Here is a 23,698-nt window from a genome sequence, read left to right on the forward strand (position 1 = left end):
ATTTAAACTTTGTTGGGTGGATTGCTTCATTGTAATATGCTTGCTGATGTTTCATGAATGAAGCAGACTTCCTGCTTCTCTGAAGAATCATAAAGTGTTAAATTCCTGGGAATGATGCAAGACCTATCTCTTTACTGCAACTTTCTCTGATTTGAGTAAGGTTATTTTTCTTGCATTTTTCAACATTACATTCAATATAAATTATTCCACAGTATGTCTGTCTGAATAACGTATTGTAGAATATACTGAACAAAGTACTATCACAAAACAGCTGTGTGCAGTATCGTATACTTTGGTTGTCTGTTCTCTGCCACTGCAGACTGACTTTATATCTCCATTTGATGGAACAAAAAAATTAGAACCACTTAGAGCTGTTTATCTGAAAGAAAATGGAAATTGCTTTGCTCTGTATTCAATAGCAAAGGATTCAAATACAGGTGACATTTAGTTTAATTTTGAAGCATCTGCAGGAAGAAAACATTAATTTTGCAGGCTACGCTATTAGACTGAAAAAAAACCCCCATATTTTACCTATTTAATTAAGTAATTTAGATTTATTGTGGTATCCATTTCAGTGGAAACTGTGCAAGATGTGTGAAGTTCTGTTACAGGTCACACTGTGGAGTGATAGTGCTGGCAGCCAGAAGTTTCTTAAATAAACTCTGCCTTCCACCTAGTTGCTCTGCTTTCCCTGGTAGTGATACCTACATTTTTACTAATTTTTCCAGTTATTCAAAGTGAGATTTTCAGAATCGCTCTGCTAATTCATCTGTGTTCCAAGATTCTGGGCCGAGCCATCAGCAGCAAGTGAAACTGTGAACTGGGGAGTAGCTGGGCAGCTCTTTACCTGGAGTCCCCTACCAAGCTCCTCAGCAGGAGGAGCTCTTTGAAAGGTCCCAGATGACACATGGTGGCAACCCTTGGAGAAAACAAAGCCCTTGGCTGAGTCTGCTGGAGGAAAACTTGGCTGTGAATGGTCTACTACTGGCTACAACATACACCTGTGACAAAGTAGTTCCCACTCTGCAGTTAACTCTAACACCTGATTTGAATGCTTTAATACAGTGGATTCAAGTGTAATGAGTGTATGAATCAATCATAACTCTTTTTTTTAAAGAACTAGAGGATAGGGCGGAAAAAGCCACAAACCTGTAGCTATTCCCTTGATCGGTGACAGATGTTTTCTTATGTAAAGCAGAGGTTTTCTCTGTTTCACAGGCAGTGGAATAAGTTCCAGTTCCCATTTTTATAGTCCATGCTTATTGTAATTTCTGTGAATTTCTTGGCATTTCTTGAACAGTTGGATTTCTGTGTGGAACTGGGATCAGGACCACCTGTCTCAAGCAGGTAAGCTATGCCACGTGCAGGCACTTGTGTGAATGAGCGTTCAGGTTTATCTCTGTTTGGGCCACAATAGGTTGAAAGGAATGACGTTGAACAGCACTCAGATCTCTCTGTTCCCTTCCATTTTTCATAGCTTAAGACTTGTACCACTGTTAGGAAAATGGGAGATGTTTCTCCCTGTTGTGGTTTAAACCCCAGCTAGCAACTAAGCACCATGCAGCTGCTCACTCACTCCCCCCCGCCCCCTGCAGTGGGATCGGGGAGAATATCAGGAAAAGAAGTAAAACTTGTGGGTTGAGATAAGAACAGTTTAATAGAACAGAAAAGAAGCAGCTAATAATGATAATGGTAACACTAATAAAATGACAGCAGTAATAATAAAAGGATTGGAGTATACAAATGATGCACAATGCAATTGCTCACCACCCGCCAATCGATGCCCAGTTAGTCCCCAAGCGGCGATCCCCCCACCCCCACTCCCCCCAGTGTATATACTAGATGTGACATCACATGGTATGGAATACCCTGCTGGCCACTTTGGGTCAGCTGCCCTGGCTGTGTCCCCTCCCAACTTCTTGTGCCCGTCCAGCCTTCTTGCTGGCTGGGCTTGAGAAGCTGAAAAATCCTTGACTTTAGACTAAACATTACTTAGCAACAATGGAAAACATCAGTGTGTTATCAACATTATTCTCATACTAAATCTAAAACATAACACTATACCAGCTACTAGGAAGACAATTAACCCTATCCCAGCTGAAACCAGGACACTCCCCTATGTGATTTTCAAAGAGATAACATTATCATATAATCACAGAATGGTTTGGGTTGGAAGGGACCTTAAAGATCATCTAGTTCCAACCTCCCTGCCATGGGCAGGGACACTTTCCACTAGACTAGGTCGCTCAAAGCCCCATCCAACCTGGCCTGGAACACTTCCAGGGATGGGGCATCCACAGCTTCTCTGCGCAACCTGTTCCAGTGCCTCACCACCCTCACAGTGAAGAACTTACTTCTTCCTTGCATCTAATCTAAATCTACCCTCCTCTAGTTTAAAGCCATTACCCCTTGTCCTATCACTACATGCCCTTGTAAAAAGTCCCTCCCCACCTTTCCTGTAGGCCCCCTTTAGGCACTGGAAGGCTGCTGTAAGGTCTCCCCAGAGCCTTCTCTTCTCCAAGCTGAACAACCCCAACTCTCCAGCCTGTCTTCATAGGAGAGGTGTTCCATCCATCTGATCATTTTCGTGGCCCTCCTCTGAACTCGGTCCAACAGGTCCATGTCCTTCTTATGTTGGGGGCCCCAGAGCTGAATGCATTACTCCAGGTGGGGTCTCACAAGAGCGGAGTAGGGGGCAGAATCACCTCCCTGGACCTGCTGGTCATGCTTCTTTTGATGCAGCCCAGAACACGGTTGGCTTTCTGGGCTGCAAATGCACATTGTCAGGTCATGTTGAGCTTCTCGTCAACCAACACCCCCAAGTCCTTCTCCACAGGGCTGCTCTTGATCCCTTCAACCCCTAGCCTGTATTGATACTGGGGGTTGCCCTGACCCAGGTGCAGGACCTTGCACTTGGCCTTGTTGAACTTAATGAACTTTGCACAGGGCCCACCTCTCAAGCATGTCAAGGTCCCTCTGGATGGCATCCCATCCCTCAGGTGTGTCAGCTGCACCACACAGCTTGGTGAGGATGTACTCAATCCCGCTGCCTGTGTTGCTGACAAAGATGTTAAACAGCGTCAGTCCCAATACCAACTGTGAGGAATGCCTCTCGTTGCTGCTCTCCACTTGGACATCAGGCCATTGACCACAGCTCTTTGAGTGCAACCATCCAGCCAATTTCTTATCCACCAAGTGGTCCATCTGTCAAATGCCTGTGTCTGCAATTCAGAGATGTCATGCCGGACAGTGTCAAATGCTTTGCACAAGTCCAGATTAGAAGAGCAGTTGATGACCTTGTCTGACTTGATCTGCTTGATCACTGCGAAAAGCCAGCCTCTGAACACAGGCATCCTCATGGCAGGCAGTAGTTTTCCTGTTAATCCATGGACTATCGTGTATTTGTCCATAGTAGCATAACTACATGTGTTATAAGGCCTTCTTCAGTCATGATGTAAAAGCTAAATGCCTCACTTTGTGTGGTAGCAGTTGACGGTTTTAGCTCTGGCATTGTGCTCTTTAATTCCCTACTACATTGACCAAGAGAGTAGCCAAAATACTAAAGCTGCCTCATTAATGAGATCTTTTATATTACAGGGTCTGCTGAGTCCTTTTGCTGCTGTCTGCATTCCTAATGCTATTAGTTAATGCCCTAGGTGCAACGGCTAAAAACACTGAATCAGGGAAGAATAGAATGTTGAACATTAATCACCTCCAGAACCACCATTTGCTGGTATTAAATATTCCATTGCATTTTTGTACAGGCAAAGAGGTGTAGGTTCAATAAACTCAGCTGAAATGTTCTTTGAAGGGAGGACAGGAATGGCCCTTTTGAGCTCATTTCTGCTTCCCCTTAAAAATGAAACCCAGAAAGCCAACAACAGCTCAACAGGAGAGCGAAGACATCTGGCCCCTGGTGACTCTGCAGAGTACAGCACTATGATAATTATGTTAAAATATTAATCTGACCCCAGCACGGTAGTCTGTGTAATCTGATTAGATGCATTTCCAAACTGTATAAAGCAATTGGAGATGACTGAATTATAGATCACCATTTCAGAAGAATAAATTCAGGGCTGTTGGACGTTAATGTAGGTAGTTCTTGCAACACGACAGCTCATGGGCAGCGTAAAGTCCATTCAGGATCTGGGGAAAGGAATTCCCACCTGTGTGCCTTCGAGACTATTAATAATAAAATTTCACCCAGAGTTGCCCAAATTTTCCTATTCTAGCCAGTCTGGCCTTGGTAATGCCAATTTTGTGGCTACGCTACTGCTGCCTAGAGAGGATCTGAGGGGTGAGGAAGTAAATCTAAGGAGTTCCTTCCCAGCCCCTTCATGCTGAGCTCATGTAAATCTCTATGCTTCAGTTCATTTGTTCCTTGGTTGTGTTGATCCAACAATTTGGGAGGTCCTGTTATAAATCAAATCTCATCAATGAACTGGGCCATTTGGGACAGAGGGAGAGCAAAAATGATTGATTTGTTTCTGTTAATCCAGACTATTTTCATGTGCTGGTTTTTATTTTGTCCCTACAGGTCTATTAGCACAACTGAGAGAATGGTAAATTTTGATCAGGGAGCAGAAACAAACAGCTGGCATGTGAAAGAAAAGGACCTTTTAAACTAGTTTCGCCACAGAGAAAATTATGGTAGAATGATGTACTGTGGAATGGTGCCTAAGGTTCATGTTCTGCAGGGAAGCTTATTTACTGATGAACAGTAAATCTTTAGCGGGATCAGAGTGAGGACATGGTGACCACTCTTGAGCAGCACACCTTAATGCCATTATTTTTGGTGGCATCTATTTGTGGGTACTCCAGTTGAAACTCATGAGGATGTATAAGGGTATTTACATAGGGATGCTCTGAATACTGAGGAAGGTTGTGATATCTCCATCACTGGGGCTTGTAAGTACTGATTAAACTGAACATTTACCAGGAGTGGTTTGTATTGTTGATCTTTGTGTAGTTGATGCTGCCCAGGATGGGCTGGATGAACTTGAATGATTTTTCAAGGTTCTTTCCAGTCGTGCTTTTTATGATTCACTGACACACGAGACATCCACTGCTCCCACTGGAGCGATGAATTCTCAGCATCCTTGAAAAGCCGAAGTCAGTGTGTGCTGAATTATGGCTCCAGAATTAATCAGTGTGCTTGTGAGCGTGGGTAGAATTGGATGGAGGGGGGGAAAGTTAACAAGTATAGGGTTTCAGATTCAGGCTTGTGTGAGTACATTGTCCTGCAGAGAAGTGCTATTTTTCTTGAACAGTAACACCTATTTGCAAAAGGCTGCAGCGAGGCAGTGTGTGTACTTTGCTGGAGACGGAAGAAATACCACATGTCACTTTGCCCTGAGCAAGGGGACTTGCTTCAGTTCTCGCTGGTGTTACAGGTAATGGGCACTGAATGCTAGGCAGCATCGCACTCTGTAAATGAGACCAGTTTCTCACTCTGGATTCGGTTGTACTGGCTCCCTGCACTCCAGAAGAAAACCTGTTCTCTGCCTTTAGTGATCAAACTCTCACTGAACAGTGGACAGCCCTTTTGTTTTGCGTTCACAACGTTGCTTTTCATCCTCCTCTCCCTTGAAAGCTCTGCAGAGAGGAACGGCTGTTTTGCCACGGGAGGTCCTGTCTTAGAGCGCTGCTGTCGTTAGTCTTCTGTCACGTTGTCAGGCTTTGATGACTCAGGCATTAAAAAAAAAAAAAACCACCACCACCCCTCTTTCTGAACTAAAATAGCCTAAGAGCAAATTTTTTAAAGCAAATTTTAATGCAATTAGTTAGGTCATATTTTCTTTCTGAAAGCTTGTAATGGGACTCACAGTTTTGCTGCTTGAACTGAACCTACTTGGATGTTTAATTATTATTTTTTAAACACAATTCAATACCACTGGAGTCTGCTTGAGATCTTTGATGGATTAAAAAAAAAAAGAGGTCTTGTATATTCAGTAGCTTTGAAAAGGGCTATGCATGTTTTGTAGTTTAGGGCAGTGTTTCTCAGCTGAGTTCTTTAATGCATCAGAACATGGTTCCTGAAAGAAGTGAAAAACATAAAAAGAAATCTGCACGCATTTCTGTTTATACAAGCAAGCAAACAGAACAGGGGAAATAGGGGTAATAAAACAACTGTCAAAGCTGAGACTTTTAGGTTTTACTGGGTTGTAAATGAAAATAGCTGTAGCCATGCTATATGAGAAAGTACACGGCTTCTCAACAAAAAAAGTCTGGAAACAGTGATGTAGGGCACATTTGCATGCATGATGTAAGCCATCCTGATACCCAAGCCATGCCCAGATGACGAGTACCTCTGATTGACCTAATGAGGTGCCATCTAGAGATAAAAGCTAGTCTCAGAAGACATATAGCCACATCAAATATCTCTGCATGACACTGTGTTGTCCAGCGTAGGTAGGTCCCTACTGCCTAGATCTCCTCCGCTCTCCCCCTTCTCATGGAGACTTTTTGGCAAGTCCGAGAGCCCTATGGGAGGCTGCTGGGTAGCATGGGCGGTGGGGTGCAGCGGTGTTGGGCTGGGATGGGACCATAGCCCTTCCCACAAGGTCCTTCCACCTTGCAGCTGGTCACATCACTTTCATCCCCCTGCTCTCGCCCTCCTGGGTGTGAGGGGCAGCAGTCTGGTACCTCCTAGTTCCCAGTCAGTGCAAATAAATTATACATTCTACATACTCCTTCAGGACAGAAGATTTTTCACTAAGATTACTGATCCCAATCTGTAGTCAAACCCAGGTAACATGCCGTTCCCCTCCTTCCCTGCCACTGCTCAAGCCCCCTAGTCCTGTGGCTTTCCCCTCCCTGCCCTGCTCATGCCGCTAGCCCTCCCCTCCTGCCGGGGACGTGGAAAAAGGAGACAACTTCAGATCCTGGTTTATAGGGCAGTACTGCACTGGCCTGGCGGCGTCAGACCTGGCCAGCCCTGGCCCAGGTCAGTGGAGCTGCAGCAGGGTGAAAACAGTGCCTTAGGTAGTGGGGGCGAGAGGAGGAGACTCCTCTTTCTCCCCATGCAGGTTTTGCTGACGAGCACACCTTCTCTCTTCCCTGGCTCTAGGCTAAGGCAAGCAGCACTCTTCTGTGTGTGTGGCTCAGTGTTACATGGTGACTTCTGCAACCCTTAGGAGTTAGAAGTGATTCTTTCCAAGAACCGGGACTGTGGCAGCAAGGGCTGGACTGCACAGCTATGGGATGCAGCCGACTTCAGTAAGTTTAAGGGCTGACAGCATTCTGTGTCTGTCAGCTTTCCCAGCTGCCTGGCTTTTTGTTTGTAGCACATTAATGTAAGACTTTTCATCTTGTTTGCCCTTCAGAACATTTACTCACAGCACTGAAACCTCACAACATATCTCTGAGGCCAGTAGTACTCCTGATCAACTCATCCAGCTTTCACTGCATCATTTACAGCGGAGGCAGCTGAGGCACAGGAGGGCTGGAAGACTTGAGGTTGCCCTCAGGAGAGCAACTGTCCTGCATGCAGTTTCAATAGTGGCATTGCTGTCATTATTACCAGCATGACAGTGTTTTATTAGGAAAACTCACTACACTAGCACAATGCAGTTGTGGATGTAGTTACAGTATGACTACACCACTGTAGTTAGTGGGGTAACAGCAGAGATTATAACCTTGAGTATCTACAAGCATGGCCCATACTCACATGGCTGGGCTGTCCTCAGCCCTTGTAGGGTTGGGACCTGAACCATTGGTGCCAGAGCTTTGGTGAGACCCTTAAGCACAGACATCAACATCCTCCATAGGAGAGGCAGGACCTGCCTAACACAGAGGCGGTGATGCTATTAGGGTTTGCAAGCCGAGAAGCTTGCTTATGCTCATGTGCAAAATTGTTTCTTATCAACATTGCAAGAATATGTACAAAGACCATGGTATGTACTGGGTTTCTGTGAGCACAGTCATGTAGGTGGCTGCCACACAGCATGGTTTGTGTTCCTTTGACTAAAACCCTTAATGAGAACAATTACTAGTTTGAGGCATGCAGAGACTGGAAATTACAAGGAAGCGTGAGCAAGGTTTGTGCTGCTATCACAAAGGCACCCTGAGAAATGTTAAAGCAGGCTTATTCTAATAATTATTGTGAGCATGTGAAATATTTGTACTGAAACTGAGCAACGTGTGGTTTCTTAACAGTCATTGATGTAATGCACTTTCAGGATGCCACTGTGGGAGGAAGATGAACTGTATGGGCTTTTTCCATGAATTTCTATCATAAGCAGAGTTGTATAGCCTAGATCAAATCTTTAAAGTCAGTGGGATCTTTTGTTCAGGTATTTTTTTACAGGATTGTGTTCTTTGCCTTTGCTATGCAAATAAACTTTTTGTTGGATAATATGATTCACTTTTTGACTTATCTTCAAAAGCTCTCTAGTTTCATGAACAAAAGGTTCCTGTGACTTTATCTAACAGTTTGCATATGGGCAAAAGCTCTTGCAACTGTGTCCTGTGTGAAATATCAGTAAAATATGAATAACCTATTTAACTACCAAGCCTAACTGGAGATGAAATGGCAGGGCAAACTGAGTTTAAGGAGGCATGACTATCTGTTAAGGGCTGGCTTAATAAGAACACAGTAGGAAAAAGAAATTTCAGTCTATATGGCTAAGTGTATAGACAGCAAACTCTATGGTCTGGAGACAGAATTACATCAGAACCAGCCTCAGAACAAATAAAGGACACCAAAAGAAATTATTTATGCCTCAAAGGGGCATAAAATACCAAGGGTATCAACTTACGCAGAAGGAAGGAAGAAAAAAATCTGTGCCTGCCTACAATCAATCAGTTCACCTTTAAACCTGAAACTCTTTGAGCTTAAACAGGGTGATATTAAAGACAAAGGCAACATACTGCCATCTTAGAAGTTCAGCCTTGTGTCTTTGTCCAGTGTTCAGCAGTATCTCTTGCACATGAAGATGCAGTGGAGTTTTCAACTGCTCTGAGCTGCTTTTTATCACCTTGGTGGTCCATGCTGTTCTGCTGAGATCTGACCTGGTTCTGGTTGCTCCCAGATCTTTTCGAACAGTCCAGGCATTGGTGGATATTTAACACCTGACCTGTGCCTGTTATAGTTACACAGAGTGCAGGTTTTCAGGATTACATAAAATTAAATCTAAAGATGCTGGCTGGTTTCTTATATAGCAGAGTGCTTAAGTTCAATTTTATGACCTGGTATGCATACATATACATGCTTCAGTAATATTGAATCAATGAGTGAAATAAAATGTGTTGCTGGGCTTAAACGTGGATCTTTCTTAAGGTAGATTTAAGCTGAAGCAAAACCTTGGTGTTTTGCATTCTCCTCTAAAATCATAGAGGGGGCTAATTATAACTGCTTGGTTCTTTTCTGTACTACGTTGTTTTAAAAAATGACTGATTCTGGTGGCCACTGACAAGTACAATCTGTGTCTGCTACTAGTCCTGTTTTCTTTGGATGTGTTTTCTTAAAGCTTTTGGGAGCAGATTTAGGTTCAGCATGTTCAGCTTGTTTTAAATTCCTGTCTGACCAACATTGTACATGTACCTTGCCTCTGTGAAAAAGGCTATACAACATGCTGGCTGGGGGGGAATCACAGATTTATGGATTTTAGAGCAAAGGGAGAACACAATGTTCACCTAAACTGACTGCGGCCCTGCCCAGTCCGTAGGTTCTTTTATTTAACTCAGCAGCTTGAGGTTGACCGAGAGTGTATTTTTGGAATGACATCCAGGCTTGATTTAAGACTCCAAGTGCTGCAGAGTTTGTCACAGTCGTTGGGAGTTTGTTTCAATGGTCAATTACCCTTTCTCTCAAAAATACCTTTCCTCTGAAAAATCTGTACCTTATTTTTTTGGAGCTCTGTTAACTTCTGTCTTCTGAAAACTGGATCTTGCTGCTTGACTTCCTCAGCAGGACTGGGGAGCCCTTTATTTTCCCACAGATATTTCTTGTGATCATTAGTTTATATTCTCATGAGATCAGAAAAATTTCTTTATACTCACAAACCCAGTTAGGCAGACATCTTTTACACCTCAGTATTCCTGTGCTTAGGGTCCGACATAATAAAAATACACCATGTTAGAAAAGAGTCAATATGACTGTGGTGCTTTTTATTTCAGTTACTAGCCACTGGTTTATGATTAAATATAATTCATGGCTAGGATATTAATACTGGGAAACAAAGGGTATTCGGTAAATGCTGTACTTCTACTGTAGAAATCATGGTTGCTCCAGTGTCCCCCAAAATATTATTTTTGGTATTTCCTTGAATGTGTCAGGCATGCTTTGCAAATGGCTTGAGTTATCCATTAATTCGTTTTCCATAAACAGTTCCCATGGAGTCATAAGGCCAAATGATAGCGGAAAGGTATCTGGTCCATGCCCTTGCCCCTGGGCAAGATCAATAATTACTGTGAGCCTGTATTATCTTCCTTTCATTCTTTTCTACTGAGAAGTTGAAATGCAATCAACATACTATTTGCATAGAAAATGAAAATTATAAAAAGAAGGGTTTTCAAAAAGCCTGAGCGCTAACCTGTGTCCTTTCTTACATGGTTCCCTTAGAAAGCTAGTAGGATCAATAGGAGTCATTGTTGGTAAATCCTGCCTCGATGCATTTGTCTCACTGCTTTATAAGTAATTATTGTTCCTGTTTTCTCCTTAGGGCTCTTCCTGCAATGATGCAGTGGGTCCGAACTCAGAAACCAGGAGAAAGTGGTGTGAATATTATCACTGCAGATTTTGTAGAACTTGGTGACTTTATCAGCACAGTCATAAAGCTCAACTATGCCCTGGATGAAGGTGAAGATGACACTACTTGATAGTACTATAATATGTGTGTTGCTGCGTTATTTAGAATTGAAAAAAAAAGATTGCATTTTAAAAGAATTATCTTGTAAAACACTAATCTTCCTATAACACACTGAGGTGTTTAGGGCTTTAGTGGGTGGGCATAGGGGAAATGTTTTAATCAATTATGATCATTTTTCTACATTTGTGTTTCATCTGAAGAGCAAAACTAAACATGTTTACAATGTTTGATAAAAGAAGGCCATTTACATGTTTTCCATGAGGTACCAAATGCGATTCATGTCTCTTCTACGATTATGAACAGTGCCAATAGATTTGCTGCTTTTGGAGCAATGGGATGTATATTGCCCTCTGCCTGCCCACAGCAGGATTCCCAACAGTGTGAGCATTGCACCGGGAGACTGAGGACAGTATATCTGACCTGAAAATTTTAAGCTGCTACACTTCATCTATTAGGTGGTTTAACTGATTGTATTTATCAGTGAGCTACAGGTTTAAATGTCTTTGTGAAGTAAATTCAAAGCCATGCCTCTAACACACGCATAATCAGTGGACAGTAAACATGATGTATTACGTAGCTTGCACAGAGCACAGATTAAATCCTACTTGCTTTTCATTCTCAAAATGGGGTTTTCCTATGTCTCTGCCCCAGGTCAAGTCAGCAGATATGTGATGCTGGCCTAACTCTGTACTAGGAACTGCCAGTGCGAATTTTCCTTGATTCTAGCAGAACAAAGTTAGGACAGCTTGGAGCACCACTTCCTCCCAGGATTAATCTTATGTAAGACCCTGACCCATCGCCCACTGAATTTAATAGGAGAATTTCCTATGTTTAGCATGGAGCTAGCATAAATTGGGCATAGGATCAGTAACTTTGTGTACTGTAAGGCAGGCAGGATTTTGTCCCATACTGGAAATCTACTTTCTGCAGGACTAAAACTGAACTTAAAAAGAATAAGCGCAGTCGAAGCTTCTCTTTAAGGCAGCTGCGAACACAATACTTCTCTGCTGATTACAAAAAACATCAGTGCGAGTTTCATCAGTGAAAAATTGCTGTACTAAAGAGTGTAGTAGTTCAATTTCTAGCTAATAACAATACTTTATAGTCCTTAAATTGTTTGTGCGATATAATACTGCATAACACAAGATTGGAAGTCTACTTAATGGTACTGTTCTAGCAGCAGAATCGCTGATCATCCTACTTTTAATGAAACATACATAAAACTCAAATATATGGAAAACTTAGTGATTTATAAAATGAGAGCATTGCCACTGTATGACACCTAACTGGATACAATCCAATCAGTCATATCTCCTGGACACATCAATGCACAGGCACACAACTTTGGAAGGCAAAACATTTCATTTGTGCAAAACAATAGATGCTATAATGTCTTACAAGGAAAATGCTCTTTGAAATATTGCAGGGCTTTATGGGATAAGATTAAGGGCAAGTTTCCATTGATACTACCAGAACTTTTGGTTGAGTGAGAAAAGAGAATGGCTATTTTCTGTCAAATGATAAGGAATACCATCTACCATCGGAGTTTAGAAAAACAAAAAATGGTCTTATCAAACTGGTAGGTTACAGGAGGTGTTATAGGGGTTTTGTTGTTGTTTTTAGTTTAGGAAGAAGTGGAATAAAATGAACACTTGCTGCTATTTTGTACTGAGAGGGTGCCTTGGAAAAAGTCTGTGTGTGTGTGTGTACTATAAAGAAACATTTAAGTGTATGTGTAGTATAATGACACATTTATATGTATGTATATGACACAAAGACATCCATGCACACTTGATGCATAGTGATATTCGGGTTTCTGGACAGAAGTATTATAAATTTGGTTGAAAAAAACTGTGCAGCTGTTACAAAGTTATGATGCCTCCTTCAGTAGCAGTTTTTTCTGTGTAGGTTAGGACTGTAAGACTCATCCCCAGTGTAATCTGTGATCTAAGCCAGTTAGGTTTTTTACAGTATTAAAACTTTACCTGAACTGCCTCAAAAATTTACAAAGAGTCACAGCCCATCTTTGCATTGAACGACAGGTAGGACTCTAGTGCTTTCACCCACAACTAAACAAGATACGGGGTGGGTTGATGCACTTTGTTTGCATTTTCCACAGGCTCTCCAAGCAAAATTCATGCAACAGACACATAAAATGAAACATGAGCATGTATGGTTTTTTGAACCCACCCTATGTGAGTGTCCCACATAGAAACATCAAAATGTTGGCTTATTTATTGGCGATGTGGTGTGAAATGCTCTTTCCATTTTTCCGTTTAGCTGGATTTGTTTGCTTCCAGACTCCTCTTGTCACCCTTCAGCTGCTTAAGTATAGTCAAAAGAGTTAACCTATCCTTGTAATATAGTAAAGTAATCTGAATCCTTGGGTGGAGCAAAAACTAGCTTTCTTTTTTTGGATTCTGACTGAAATTCTGTTGAATCTGAGAGCATCAACAGCACCGAGTTCCTCCTGGGACCCCCCAGCTCAAACACACACCAGGCACACTGAGCTTTTCGCTTGCACAGAGATGTACTGAAGGCAAATGTTCTGCTGTATTTAAGAAAAGTGTGTGTGTGTGTGTGTGTGTGTACGCGTGCGCCTGTATATATGAATAAATATAGAGCTATCTTGAGCTTGTTAGTGTTATTATGAAATGTTTGCTTAGCATCAGTTTTATTCTAATTGTCATTGGGGTGCTGTAAAATAAAAGTAAAGCAAAAAAAAAAATCCTCTGACAAGAAGGATAATAGCCAAATCATATAGTTTCTTCATTAATGGGGAAAAAAATCTTAGCAAAATACTATATTTTGATCAGAAAAATCATGTTTTCATTTAGCTGTCGATCTCCTTTCTGTTGGAGAAGCACAGCACTTTATGTTGGGGACAGGTAAACAACTTGCCTTAATCACTAAAACAAAAAGTTGTGTGAGGGGCATACTGTCCGTGCTTTTCTGGTGATTTCCTCTGCAAGGCCCCAAAACTGTAAGTCCTGATAGGGATGCACTCCCTGTTGATACTGTTTGGGAGATCTTGCCAGAAAAGAACAAGCCAGAAGGGACTATGCAGCACAACTGGACCATTCAAGAGCCCCGTTTTGCCACCCATATGCAGCTAAAACTCTCTTTGATTTCAACCAGAAATGTGCTTGCAGGGTTGGGTCAGATGAGTTGTTCTGACCTGATTCATTTGGGAGGTTTCTACACATGTATTATGAGGAATCTTGCATGGGAAATTAGATGACTGTAATCAGCCCGTCAGAGGAAAAATACTTGTCTACACTATGGATCTTCATAAGCATCTATTTACTCAAACTGTCATGTCATTCTCCACTAAAACATTTTTTTTCTTCCTGTACTTATCTTCCTCCTCAATATGCTCATTGTATACACATCAAGTAGTATTGTTTTCTGACATTTTCACATGAGTACTTGATTCTATCTTTTCAGTCATACTTGAAAAATTGTGACTGTGCTGCACAACACAAGCAGTGTCTCAGCTGGTGTAAACCTACCTGGCTCCATTTTTCAGTTTACACAAGCTGAGATGTCTTCGTTTGGTATTGATCCTACCTGCAGTGATTTGGACCAAACAGCAGCTGGTCCTGGTGTCTGATTCCTGCCTTGTGTGGAGAGGGGTAAGATCAGAATCAGACCACAGGAGCCTAGATTTAAAATCAGTGGGTTATTTGCATTCCTTTGCTGTTGGTTACATTACTGGTTTTCTAGGTCCTGCCATTTCAAGCTGTTTTTTTAAACATACACGTGTGTGTATACATATGCATATGTGCATGAGAGAGAATGTATGATCCTGTATGCTGGGCTAAGTCTTTCTGTCATACTGATACAAATCTAGACCATTTCTACTAACATCAAAGTAATTACTAAACCTTTACCCTGGCATGAGGGGGAGCAGATAGTCAGTGTATTGCAAAGGAAATTTAAAATCATGGAGCTTAACTCCACAATATCAAAAAAGTGGAGTGTCCTGAAAACACAGCTCCAGTGCTGTTAATCCTGAATATAGTATATGGAGCACTAGTCATTAGCAACTGAGTAGGCTGTTTGGTGACTTCAGGAGTTCAGGTAACACCGTTTTAAACTTCTAAACTCCGTTTCAGTGAAGTAAAACCTAATAGTGTATATGATGTATTTGCCATATCAGTGGTAGCTTCTGTGTTACATACAGTCAATGTTGTTCTGAATTGTGTATGTTTACCCAATAATGAGGTTAAAATATGCTGTATAGTATGTGCAATGTATTGATTACAAGTATGTTGGAGTTCAGTGATCTGTTTAGTTTTTACTGTGCTGCTGTTTTGTAGGTATGTGTGTGTATAGGAGTATGGATTGTCTACAGTGTACAAGGAAATAATAATTAATCCTAAAGGAAAAGGGCAGTTATGTAACCTGCCTTAATGCATCCACATAATATTGTTTAAATCCCATAATTATCAGTTCTAATTTGGAACGTTAACAAGGATTGTCCATAGGGCTGACTCCCTCACTTTTCGGCACTAAGGAGTTAAGCTTGAAGTTACTTGGAGCTCACTTACATATTGGTAAATAAAGAATAGGATGTTCACCTGATCTACTACCTTGATTGTACAAGGTGGCAAAGATGTGGTTTCCAGTGTGATACAGGTCAGATCACTTCTGTGCACACACAGCTCCTGCTGATGCCAGCGGGAATTGTGGACATGTAATTGAATGGTCTAAAATTCATCTTCTGGAATACAATCATGATAGGAGGGTGGTGATACCCTGGCTTTGGGGAAGTGCCTGGATGCTATGCAATACTGCTCATGTCCTATGCTGGAACGTAGCTGTAAATTCGCAGGAGGAGCTTTGAACTCTGCTCCAGTCTAGGTTGGACTGTAAAAATTCTTATGTAAAAATGATAAATGTCAAAGGCTGAGCAGCCTGGCCTGGCCTGCCCATGTACAGCATTCTGCTTTCAGGAGCCATGGCAGCTTTAATTAAAAAAGCTATAATAATTTCCCAATGTCTTGCAGGACCTAGTGCTCTACTTAGGAATCGCTACATTGCCCACAGGTATGACCCCTGTAGCATTCCCACAGCCAGGTCTAGGTCTCTCTTCACAGTTTCTGTCTGAGATGCCTCTGCCTGATGCCAAGGGTAATGCTGAAAGATGTACTGAACTCAGAGAGGGTCCGCCTCATGCCTGACTGGTTGGACAGGAGTAGGCAGGGCATGCCTGCCTTACGGTACGTTTGGTGTGAGGTCACCTTCAGTCAGACACACCTGAACAGTGACTGAGGGAAGGCAGAAGTCTCATTTGAGACCCTCTTCTGTTATCTTTGTCTAGTTACAATGCAACATCTTCCCAGTCTTCTCCTTTGCCTCTGCTCAGTGCTCCTTATCTCACCTTCTGCATATGCATCCCTTTAACTGCCAGCTGTGAGCAACACTGCTCAGGGTGAGTATTACATATTTGTCATCCTCAGTACACCGTAGCAATCCACAAGTTCTTATAAGATGTTAAGTACGGTGCTAAAAGATGGTGGTGTCCCACATCTGATGTTCCAGGATGGTTTATCTCCACACTCCAAGTTATGTACACATGTCCTCTTATGTGGGCCTGACCTTGGCTGATGAGCATTCAGTTATAAATTTTCTCCCTCCAAATTAAAAACAGATTGGATGATACGCCAATGAGTATGTCCTGAGATGGAGGTACACTTAGGCTTTTTTTCTGCAGTGAGATGATACATACTAGTCTCTTCCCTCAGCTCTGGGTCCTACAAAAGTCAATTTGATAGGGAGAGATTCCTCAAGTAGCTGAAATCAGTTTTGCTGTGAAGCTGGGATCCTTAAAGCAGAATCCTGGGTTTATGTGTAATTGTTACTATTGAAAATAAAAATACATAGTTAAAAATATAATTTTAAAAAGAAAAAGAAGAAATATCTGGGCTTACCAGGACAGTTGTTACGTTTTTGACTGCCTCAGTCATCGGTAGCTTTAGGATCATGTAGGTGATGATTAGAATGTTATTGCCACACTGCCTCCTGACACTGTTCAGGGTCTCTGTACAGAAGCCTTATTATTCCCAATGAGCATTAATGCATTTGAATGACTTTCCTCCTTTTGGTGGGAAGGACAATTGTGTAACACTGAGGACATGGAGCTCCCTGTGTGTTATGCCCACAAAGGTTCACAGAGCTGCACCTTCTCTTTTTGGGATCTATTCAATGGTACTTTAATAAATGTTGTGTAAAAAATGCCTACAGTTCTGTATAGCAAATGTGAATTTTTATGACGAGAATGTGTACTTAATGTAAAAAAAGAGTAATATAAAATCCAGTTTCTTTGTACCCAGTGAAACATCTAATAAAGCTCTGGTACCTGTATCGTTCGTTTATGGCTTCGTTGCTGCATTCAAGCCTTTACATGTAGGAGGCTTCTTAAACACAGTTTTGCGATACGGGGTGGAGTCAGATGTTAGACCCAAGCTGTGCTGTTACGTTAGGACACGTGGACTGCCCCGTGAGGGCATTGCAGCGGGAGTACCATTTCCACATGGTTATTGTGGGACCCTTGAATACCACAGGGCGGTGTGATGTGTTCGTGCTGCTAGGGTCACAGCAGGCTCTTGGCTTCCTCTTTCCCTGGCAGGGCCCTCCAGCCCCAATTTGCCTCAAGCACCAAAGTGTACAACCCAGCTCAGTAGCCTGCATGAGCCCATGCTGCTACTCTTGCCATTGGTGGTATCTTGTAAGAAGGAGGGAGATGGAAAGCAGGGTCTAGACCTCTGAAATGTTAAGTCTGTCCCACTGCTCCCCTGGGCCCTGCAGCTCACGTGGGCATGGTGAGGAGTGCCCACCACCGATGCAAACTCAGCTTGCCAGCAGGTCCTGGTGGAGCAGACTAGCCAATGCCTCAAGCCTGGCTCGAGGACATGCCCACCAGCAGGTGAGTTCCTTCCGTCATCTCTCCGGTGCCTCCTGTGGGGTTTGGGGACCTGTTCCTCAGAGTGGGACACAGGCGACCCCCACCAAGATCTCTGCACCCAGGAGCACGGCCAGCAAGGCTGGGCTTTGCAGCATCCTGCAAAAGTGGAGTGTGGCACGTTAGAAGCTAAAGCCTTTGGAGTTTAAGGTTCATATTACTTTTTCTTCCTAGCGAGGCCGGAAGCATTGTTTTGCAGGACAGACCTCTTTTGCTCGCTTCTCCTACCAAGTCACAGGCAAACCCAGCCCAAGTGCTCTGCTCCCGCACTCTTCATGCCCTCTCACTTGGCCCAGTTTGAAGCCAAGGAGCCAGGTGGAGGCTGCCAGGGTTGCAGAAGAAGATGCCATGAAAGATGAGCAGTGCCAGGGAGGCCTGTCTGTCACTGCCTCCCTGCAAAAATCCATGCATTAAATTTGCCTGCTGCTTAAAATGTCTCCCCTCCTCTTCCTACCCCACAGGTACCGTCTTTCCAATGGGAGCATATGCGTTGCTCAGTACACAAAATGATTTTTCCTCATTGCAGAAGTGGTTCTCTTCTCTCTCCTTTTTTTTCCTAAACTACTCCAATAAAAGAATCAGCAGGCCAACTTTATCCTGCTGTTGCAATAGCTACTTTATTCAAATATGGGTTGCCTCTGTCCTAACTAATACAGTGGTCTGATGATACGTGAGAACACAGCCAGCTGAGATGCTGATGCTTTTAAGAAAGCATGTGTAACACTAGGTGAGACATGTTTAGTAAATGGTTCTGATTCCAGAAAGGAATTTTATATTGAATCACTGGATTTGAGGGGGGGGGGGGAGAAAGATGTTCTACTCTAATATGTTTTTAATTTGATAAGAGAGTTCAATTAAAATGCAACTATTCTCTTGGAAGGTCAATTTTAAATAGATTTTATGGAAATAAGCTGTTTATGGGCATAGGCACAGTGTAAGTGTTAAATAGGACTTCCACATTTTTGGCCCAGTTTCTTGCCCCTTACTGCCCTAGCTGCAGTTTCTGCCATTATTCATTTATTTTTGTTTTCTCTCCCAGCAACTGTGAAATTTCTGAGGAAAAAATAATTACATTGTAAATGTATTGATTGAAATCAAAGTAACTTAAATAACTGGTCTTAATCAGGTTTAAATCTTCAAGTACAAAACAGTAATTTAAATAATTAAAGTCTTGCTTTCCCTTTTTTCATCATAGTTTTTTGTTGTCTAAAGGCAGGACAATTAAGCCCTGATTTAGCAACTAAGTGGAATAGAATATTAGACTTGGTATGTCTGTGCTAAACAGGAGAGTAAGCTATACACATGGGTAAGACAAGTATCTGTTTTAATATACATTCATGTGGATTGTTGTTTCCTCTTTTGTTTTGTGAGAAAACAGCAAAAGGTATTTCTTATTTAGGAAATCAATTTTTTTGAGGTTTTTTCATGCTGTCTCCTGAAAATGATGAGAGCGAGTTAACACATACAAAATCAGCACTATGGCTAATAACAAAAGTATTGTAAATAAAATGGAGCTAAATATGCTGGATCCCAAAGAAAATCTATATCAACACTGAAATCTATGGAAGGTCATTTACTAAATGAAAAAAGTTTGATCAAGAGTTCAGGATTTGAGTAGGATTTATTTTTTTATATAATTATCAAATTCTCTTATTTCTTTAGGACCAAAAGGCCCCCAAAACATGCATATACTTTTTGTTCAGAGATGACCAGAAAAGGGACGTCTTCCTGGCTTTTAAATCCATTTTTTTCAGCTCTGAAAAAACTAGTTAGTAAGAGAGGAAAACTTACTGATTTCTGCTGCAAAGATCCCACATGCCAAAAAAGTCAGTCACTTCAAGAAACTTTATTCCTTGGTGCTTAGAGCTGGGAACGTCAACCATTTCACCCTTTCACATTTGTCCGTGTTTCAGTGTGAACAAAGTGGAAATTATTTTGTAGTACTAAATAGTAAATGTAGTCTTTCATTTGGATCAGTGTTGATCCACAAAGCTTCCATCTCCCCTTAAAATGGTGGAAGTGATACCCAATTTTCATATAGTCATTAATAGCTAGCAAACCTTCCCAGAAGTGAGGGCAGCTGGAATAAAGTCTGGTGCTCTTGGGAGAGAGGGAGAATTTGACTCTCGTGCTGGTGGAGAGAAGCGTGGCGGGGGTGGCACAAATTGCAGAAGGAGCTGATCAGCTGGAAGGGACCCAAACGCGGGATTGAATTTCACAGGATGGCTCTGAACAGGATGTCCTGGGGGCTGTGGTGTGGAAAAAGAAATGTGTTTTGGGGAGAGTCAATGAGAAAGTGGGAAAATCTAAGAACAGGGGGCCTTTGTGCACCTGAGAGGTGAACTACTGCCTCAGGAGGCATCACATGGGAAGGGACTGGGTCTGCTGCTTCGTAAAATGCAACAGTAAATGCTCCAGGTGTTTTGTTTCTCTGGGAGACACAGATGTAAATAACCTGCCTGGCTGATCCAACAGATTCAGCCCAGCCAATATGGCCTGAAAGACATACCTGAGCACCTTCACCTTCAAATAAGCATATTCAAGCAAGACCAAGCCATGGAAATAGAAGAACACTAAGACTGAACAATGAGCTGCAGGCAGATGGGTGCTTGCAGGACTTCGGGAAACCCATTGCTCCATCACAGCATTCAGATTAAAAGGAAGACAGCTTTAAAAAACTCCAGTGCTTGATTTATGTGATGCACGCAGTCCTTGCTCATTAATGCCACATGATCTATGCAGATATATTCAGTTTTCTTGTTCCTGTGCAGTCTGCACAGGTGAGGAAGTGTCATCCTCATTAGCAAAACTATGGTCTGACCAAATCGCTTCCCATTCCCCGAGTAGCCGTCACATTTCTGAAACTCATAAACATCTTAAAATAAAGCTTGTACAATTTGCAAGGAAGAATTGGAAGGCATGAGCTGGGGTGTATTTCAGGTATGTCGGGTACCACATGGATGAAACTGCCAGAATAGATCTTGCCTTGGAGTACAAAAGTCTATTATTAGCCAATTGTCTAAGTCCTCTGGCTTTGCTTTTCTAGTAACTCAGGAAAAACATTAAACCCATCTCTCAGCTTGCATTCAAACCCAGGAGGACAGTACGCTATGTTACTAGGTGATACTTGAACGAATTGCTTATTCCCAACCTTCCAAGCCCTGCCTGCCCCCGTGCCGATCTAGCTCTGCGGGTGAGAGCACTGACACCAGCCAGGGTTTAGTGCTTTCATCTTTCTCTAGTGCTGTACTCGTCTACCTGGCCGTCATCTGACAAGAGTCGTCAAAGATCTTGCAAAAATTTTTTGAGGGTTGGTTTCTTGATAGCAAATCATGATTTATTTCCCTGCAGTAATAGGAAGATTTGCCCATGTTCATTAAAACGCTTCACCCAAAATCTGAGCAAACTCCTTTTCCACTGTCTCATGTATCTGCTACCCCATTAAATTCATGTCTACTCGTCCTCTAATTACAGCATTAAAAAATAGCAAGTGTGAGAAGTCGTCAGAAATAAAGCATACTGCATCTACTTTTACATGCTCAAGCCTTGTAGCTTATATATAGTCACTGCAAGCTCCCAAAGTAGCCAATACATTTTAATAATCCCTTTGGCATTGGATTGTTTCAAGAATAAGTGTCTGGTTTTATATTTTAACTGAAATTAAATATGCAATTGGCAGTGAATACAGTAAATGGCTGTGGCCTATTCTCCGGGCTATTGAGAAACATTTATTTGTCATCTGTCTACCTTTCGATCCTGTCATGACTGTTAGTATCAGCACTGAAACAAACTGTAAATAATGGAGCAATAAAATTCATTTGCTTTTGTGGTCAAAAAGGCAAATCACAGTAGGGATCATGAGGAAAGAAATAGGAACAAACCAGAACACATCATTATGTGTTCAACTAAGCAGTGTCTGCATCTCATGTACTGAGTGCAGTTTGGTTCACCGGTCTTAAGGAGGATGTGACAGATCTGAAAAAGACTCAGAGAAGGACAACAAGGATGAGCAAAGTTATGGCTAACTTCCACCTCAGGAAAGACTAGGTCAAGACTCTTCAGATGGGAGAAGAGGCTGATAGGAGGAGGTATGATAGCTGGCTATGAAACCATGAGTGGCATGGAAAGGGTGGACTGCAAGTTGTGGCCCACAAGTGGAAGGAGGCATCAGCTGAATCTTGCTGGAGGCATGTTCAGAGCAAACAAAAGGAGGGGGTTTCATCTGCTGTGTAGTTACACAGGGGAGCTCCTTCCTACCAGATGCTGGGGTGGGTGTTGAATGTTTTCATCAGCCCAAAGGAAGACTAGGCAAGTTCATGAAAAATAAATTTATTGAAGGTTACTAAATACACAGACAGTGGAGTCATCTTAAGGCATTCCTTAGCTGCGAACTGTTGGGGACTGAGAGGGTGCTTAGGAGCTCTTGTTTCATAACAGAAAGAAAAATTACTAATTTTGATGGTAACGAGTAATCCTTCACACAAAGCAAAATCTGATAGCACTTGTCTAGTGATGAATAGGAAAAAAGTTAATTCATGTTACATGGAAGTGAAGGTAAACCCTGCTTGGATAGCTCACTCTTGAGCACCCCACTGATTTGTTATCATACGGTCACAGAATAATTCAGGTTCATCTATTTCTGTATGTAATCCTTCCTAATACCCTTGGCGAGACAGGATTATCAGATCCTGAAAACATTATCTTGGAGGAAAAGATCCTGCTGTGCCTTCATTCATCTATTTGATGTACTGATTTTCTTAAGACTGCCTGGCTATTCACCCAAACCCTCATTTGTGTAACAGTATTTTTGTGGGCTAAAGATTTGCAGATATAATTTACAGCAGAGTGGAGAGCCAGGAGTACTTTATTAGCTGGAGTCACAGCTTGTCACAAGGCCTGGTATCAAACTGACCTGCATGCCTTGTCTCCATAGTCCAATCTAACAAGCTATTGTGTCTTCATGGTCTGTGTTCAATGAAATAAAGACTGCAATAGCCTTTTCCAGATGAAAAGCAAGCTTCCGCATTGAATGCTTTGGGATGATTAACTACGTAGTTATACAAGTAGGTAATCACACCCACAATTCATGGACTTGCACAAAATAGCAGTGGTCCAATTAATCAAACCATTTAGAGACGAGTCTGTCACCTGCTTGAATTACTGCATTACTAAAGCTCTTATATGGTCAGATCAGGTGCTTTTTTATAATACGAGGATTATTACTCTGTACATCTGTTTGTGCAGACAATGTACTCTGCAAGAAAATCAGGTAATCTGTATTCTCCTTACTAGAACAGTTAAATGCACAAGCTAAACTCAGCTGAACCTTTTGTACGTGTGCATAATCGGTCTGCATGTAACAGGGGAGGGAGGGGGAATTTCTTTCAAAAAGCTGCTTGCAAAATCCAACAGCACCGCTGTAAGCACCAACTATATCGTCTGAACACCGGGATTTTAGCTTGTGTATAGCAAAATCAAAGTTGAAAGCAAGGGAATGGTTGGGGCAATTAGCTGCCTCATCTTTGAAATGCAGCAAGGCAAAGCTGGTGTATCTCCAGGCTAGTGAAAATTGGTGGGGGCTGTTATATCACACATTGCCAGTGCTGGAAGTACATGTGCTTTTTTAGTGAGGACTAAGGCCCGTTCCATTTACTGCAGAAGAGGAACATGGACCACCCAGCCAGCCATTATGAAGTACTTAAGATACAAGAAATTTAGGCTTTGTGTTTTCTTGGCAATAATTATTAAGAGCTGGTGCCCTGGCTACCCCACCACTCAGTCCAGAAGAAAGCACATCAGGTATGATCTCAACTTTCTAAGGGTTCAACTAAATGGTTCTGCTTTTATAAAATTTGGCTGCAGTTTAGTGTGATGATATCAAATTGGCGGTTTAAAAACCAAAACTAGGAGCAGATGAAAG

The 23,698-nt window shown here is 42.1% G+C and overlaps 1 protein-coding gene across 1 annotated transcript in view; it reads left to right on the forward strand.

Annotated features, from left to right (window-relative positions):
* Positions 1-17,180, forward strand: part of PLCXD3 (phosphatidylinositol specific phospholipase C X domain containing 3) — an 87,099-nt gene extending 69,919 nt beyond the window's left edge. The window contains exon 3 of the mRNA XM_052777750.1: positions 10,665-17,180. Coding sequence (XP_052633710.1) covers positions 10,665-10,821 — 157 coding nt within the window. The 3' untranslated portion in view covers positions 10,822-17,180. The remainder of the gene's footprint in view (positions 1-10,664) is intronic.
* The last annotated feature ends 6,518 nt before the right edge of the window (positions 17,181-23,698 follow it).

This window comes from Harpia harpyja, chromosome Z, assembly GCF_026419915.1.
Source record: "Harpia harpyja isolate bHarHar1 chromosome Z, bHarHar1 primary haplotype, whole genome shotgun sequence".
In the NCBI taxonomy this organism is placed as follows: domain Eukaryota; kingdom Metazoa; phylum Chordata; class Aves; order Accipitriformes; family Accipitridae; genus Harpia; species Harpia harpyja.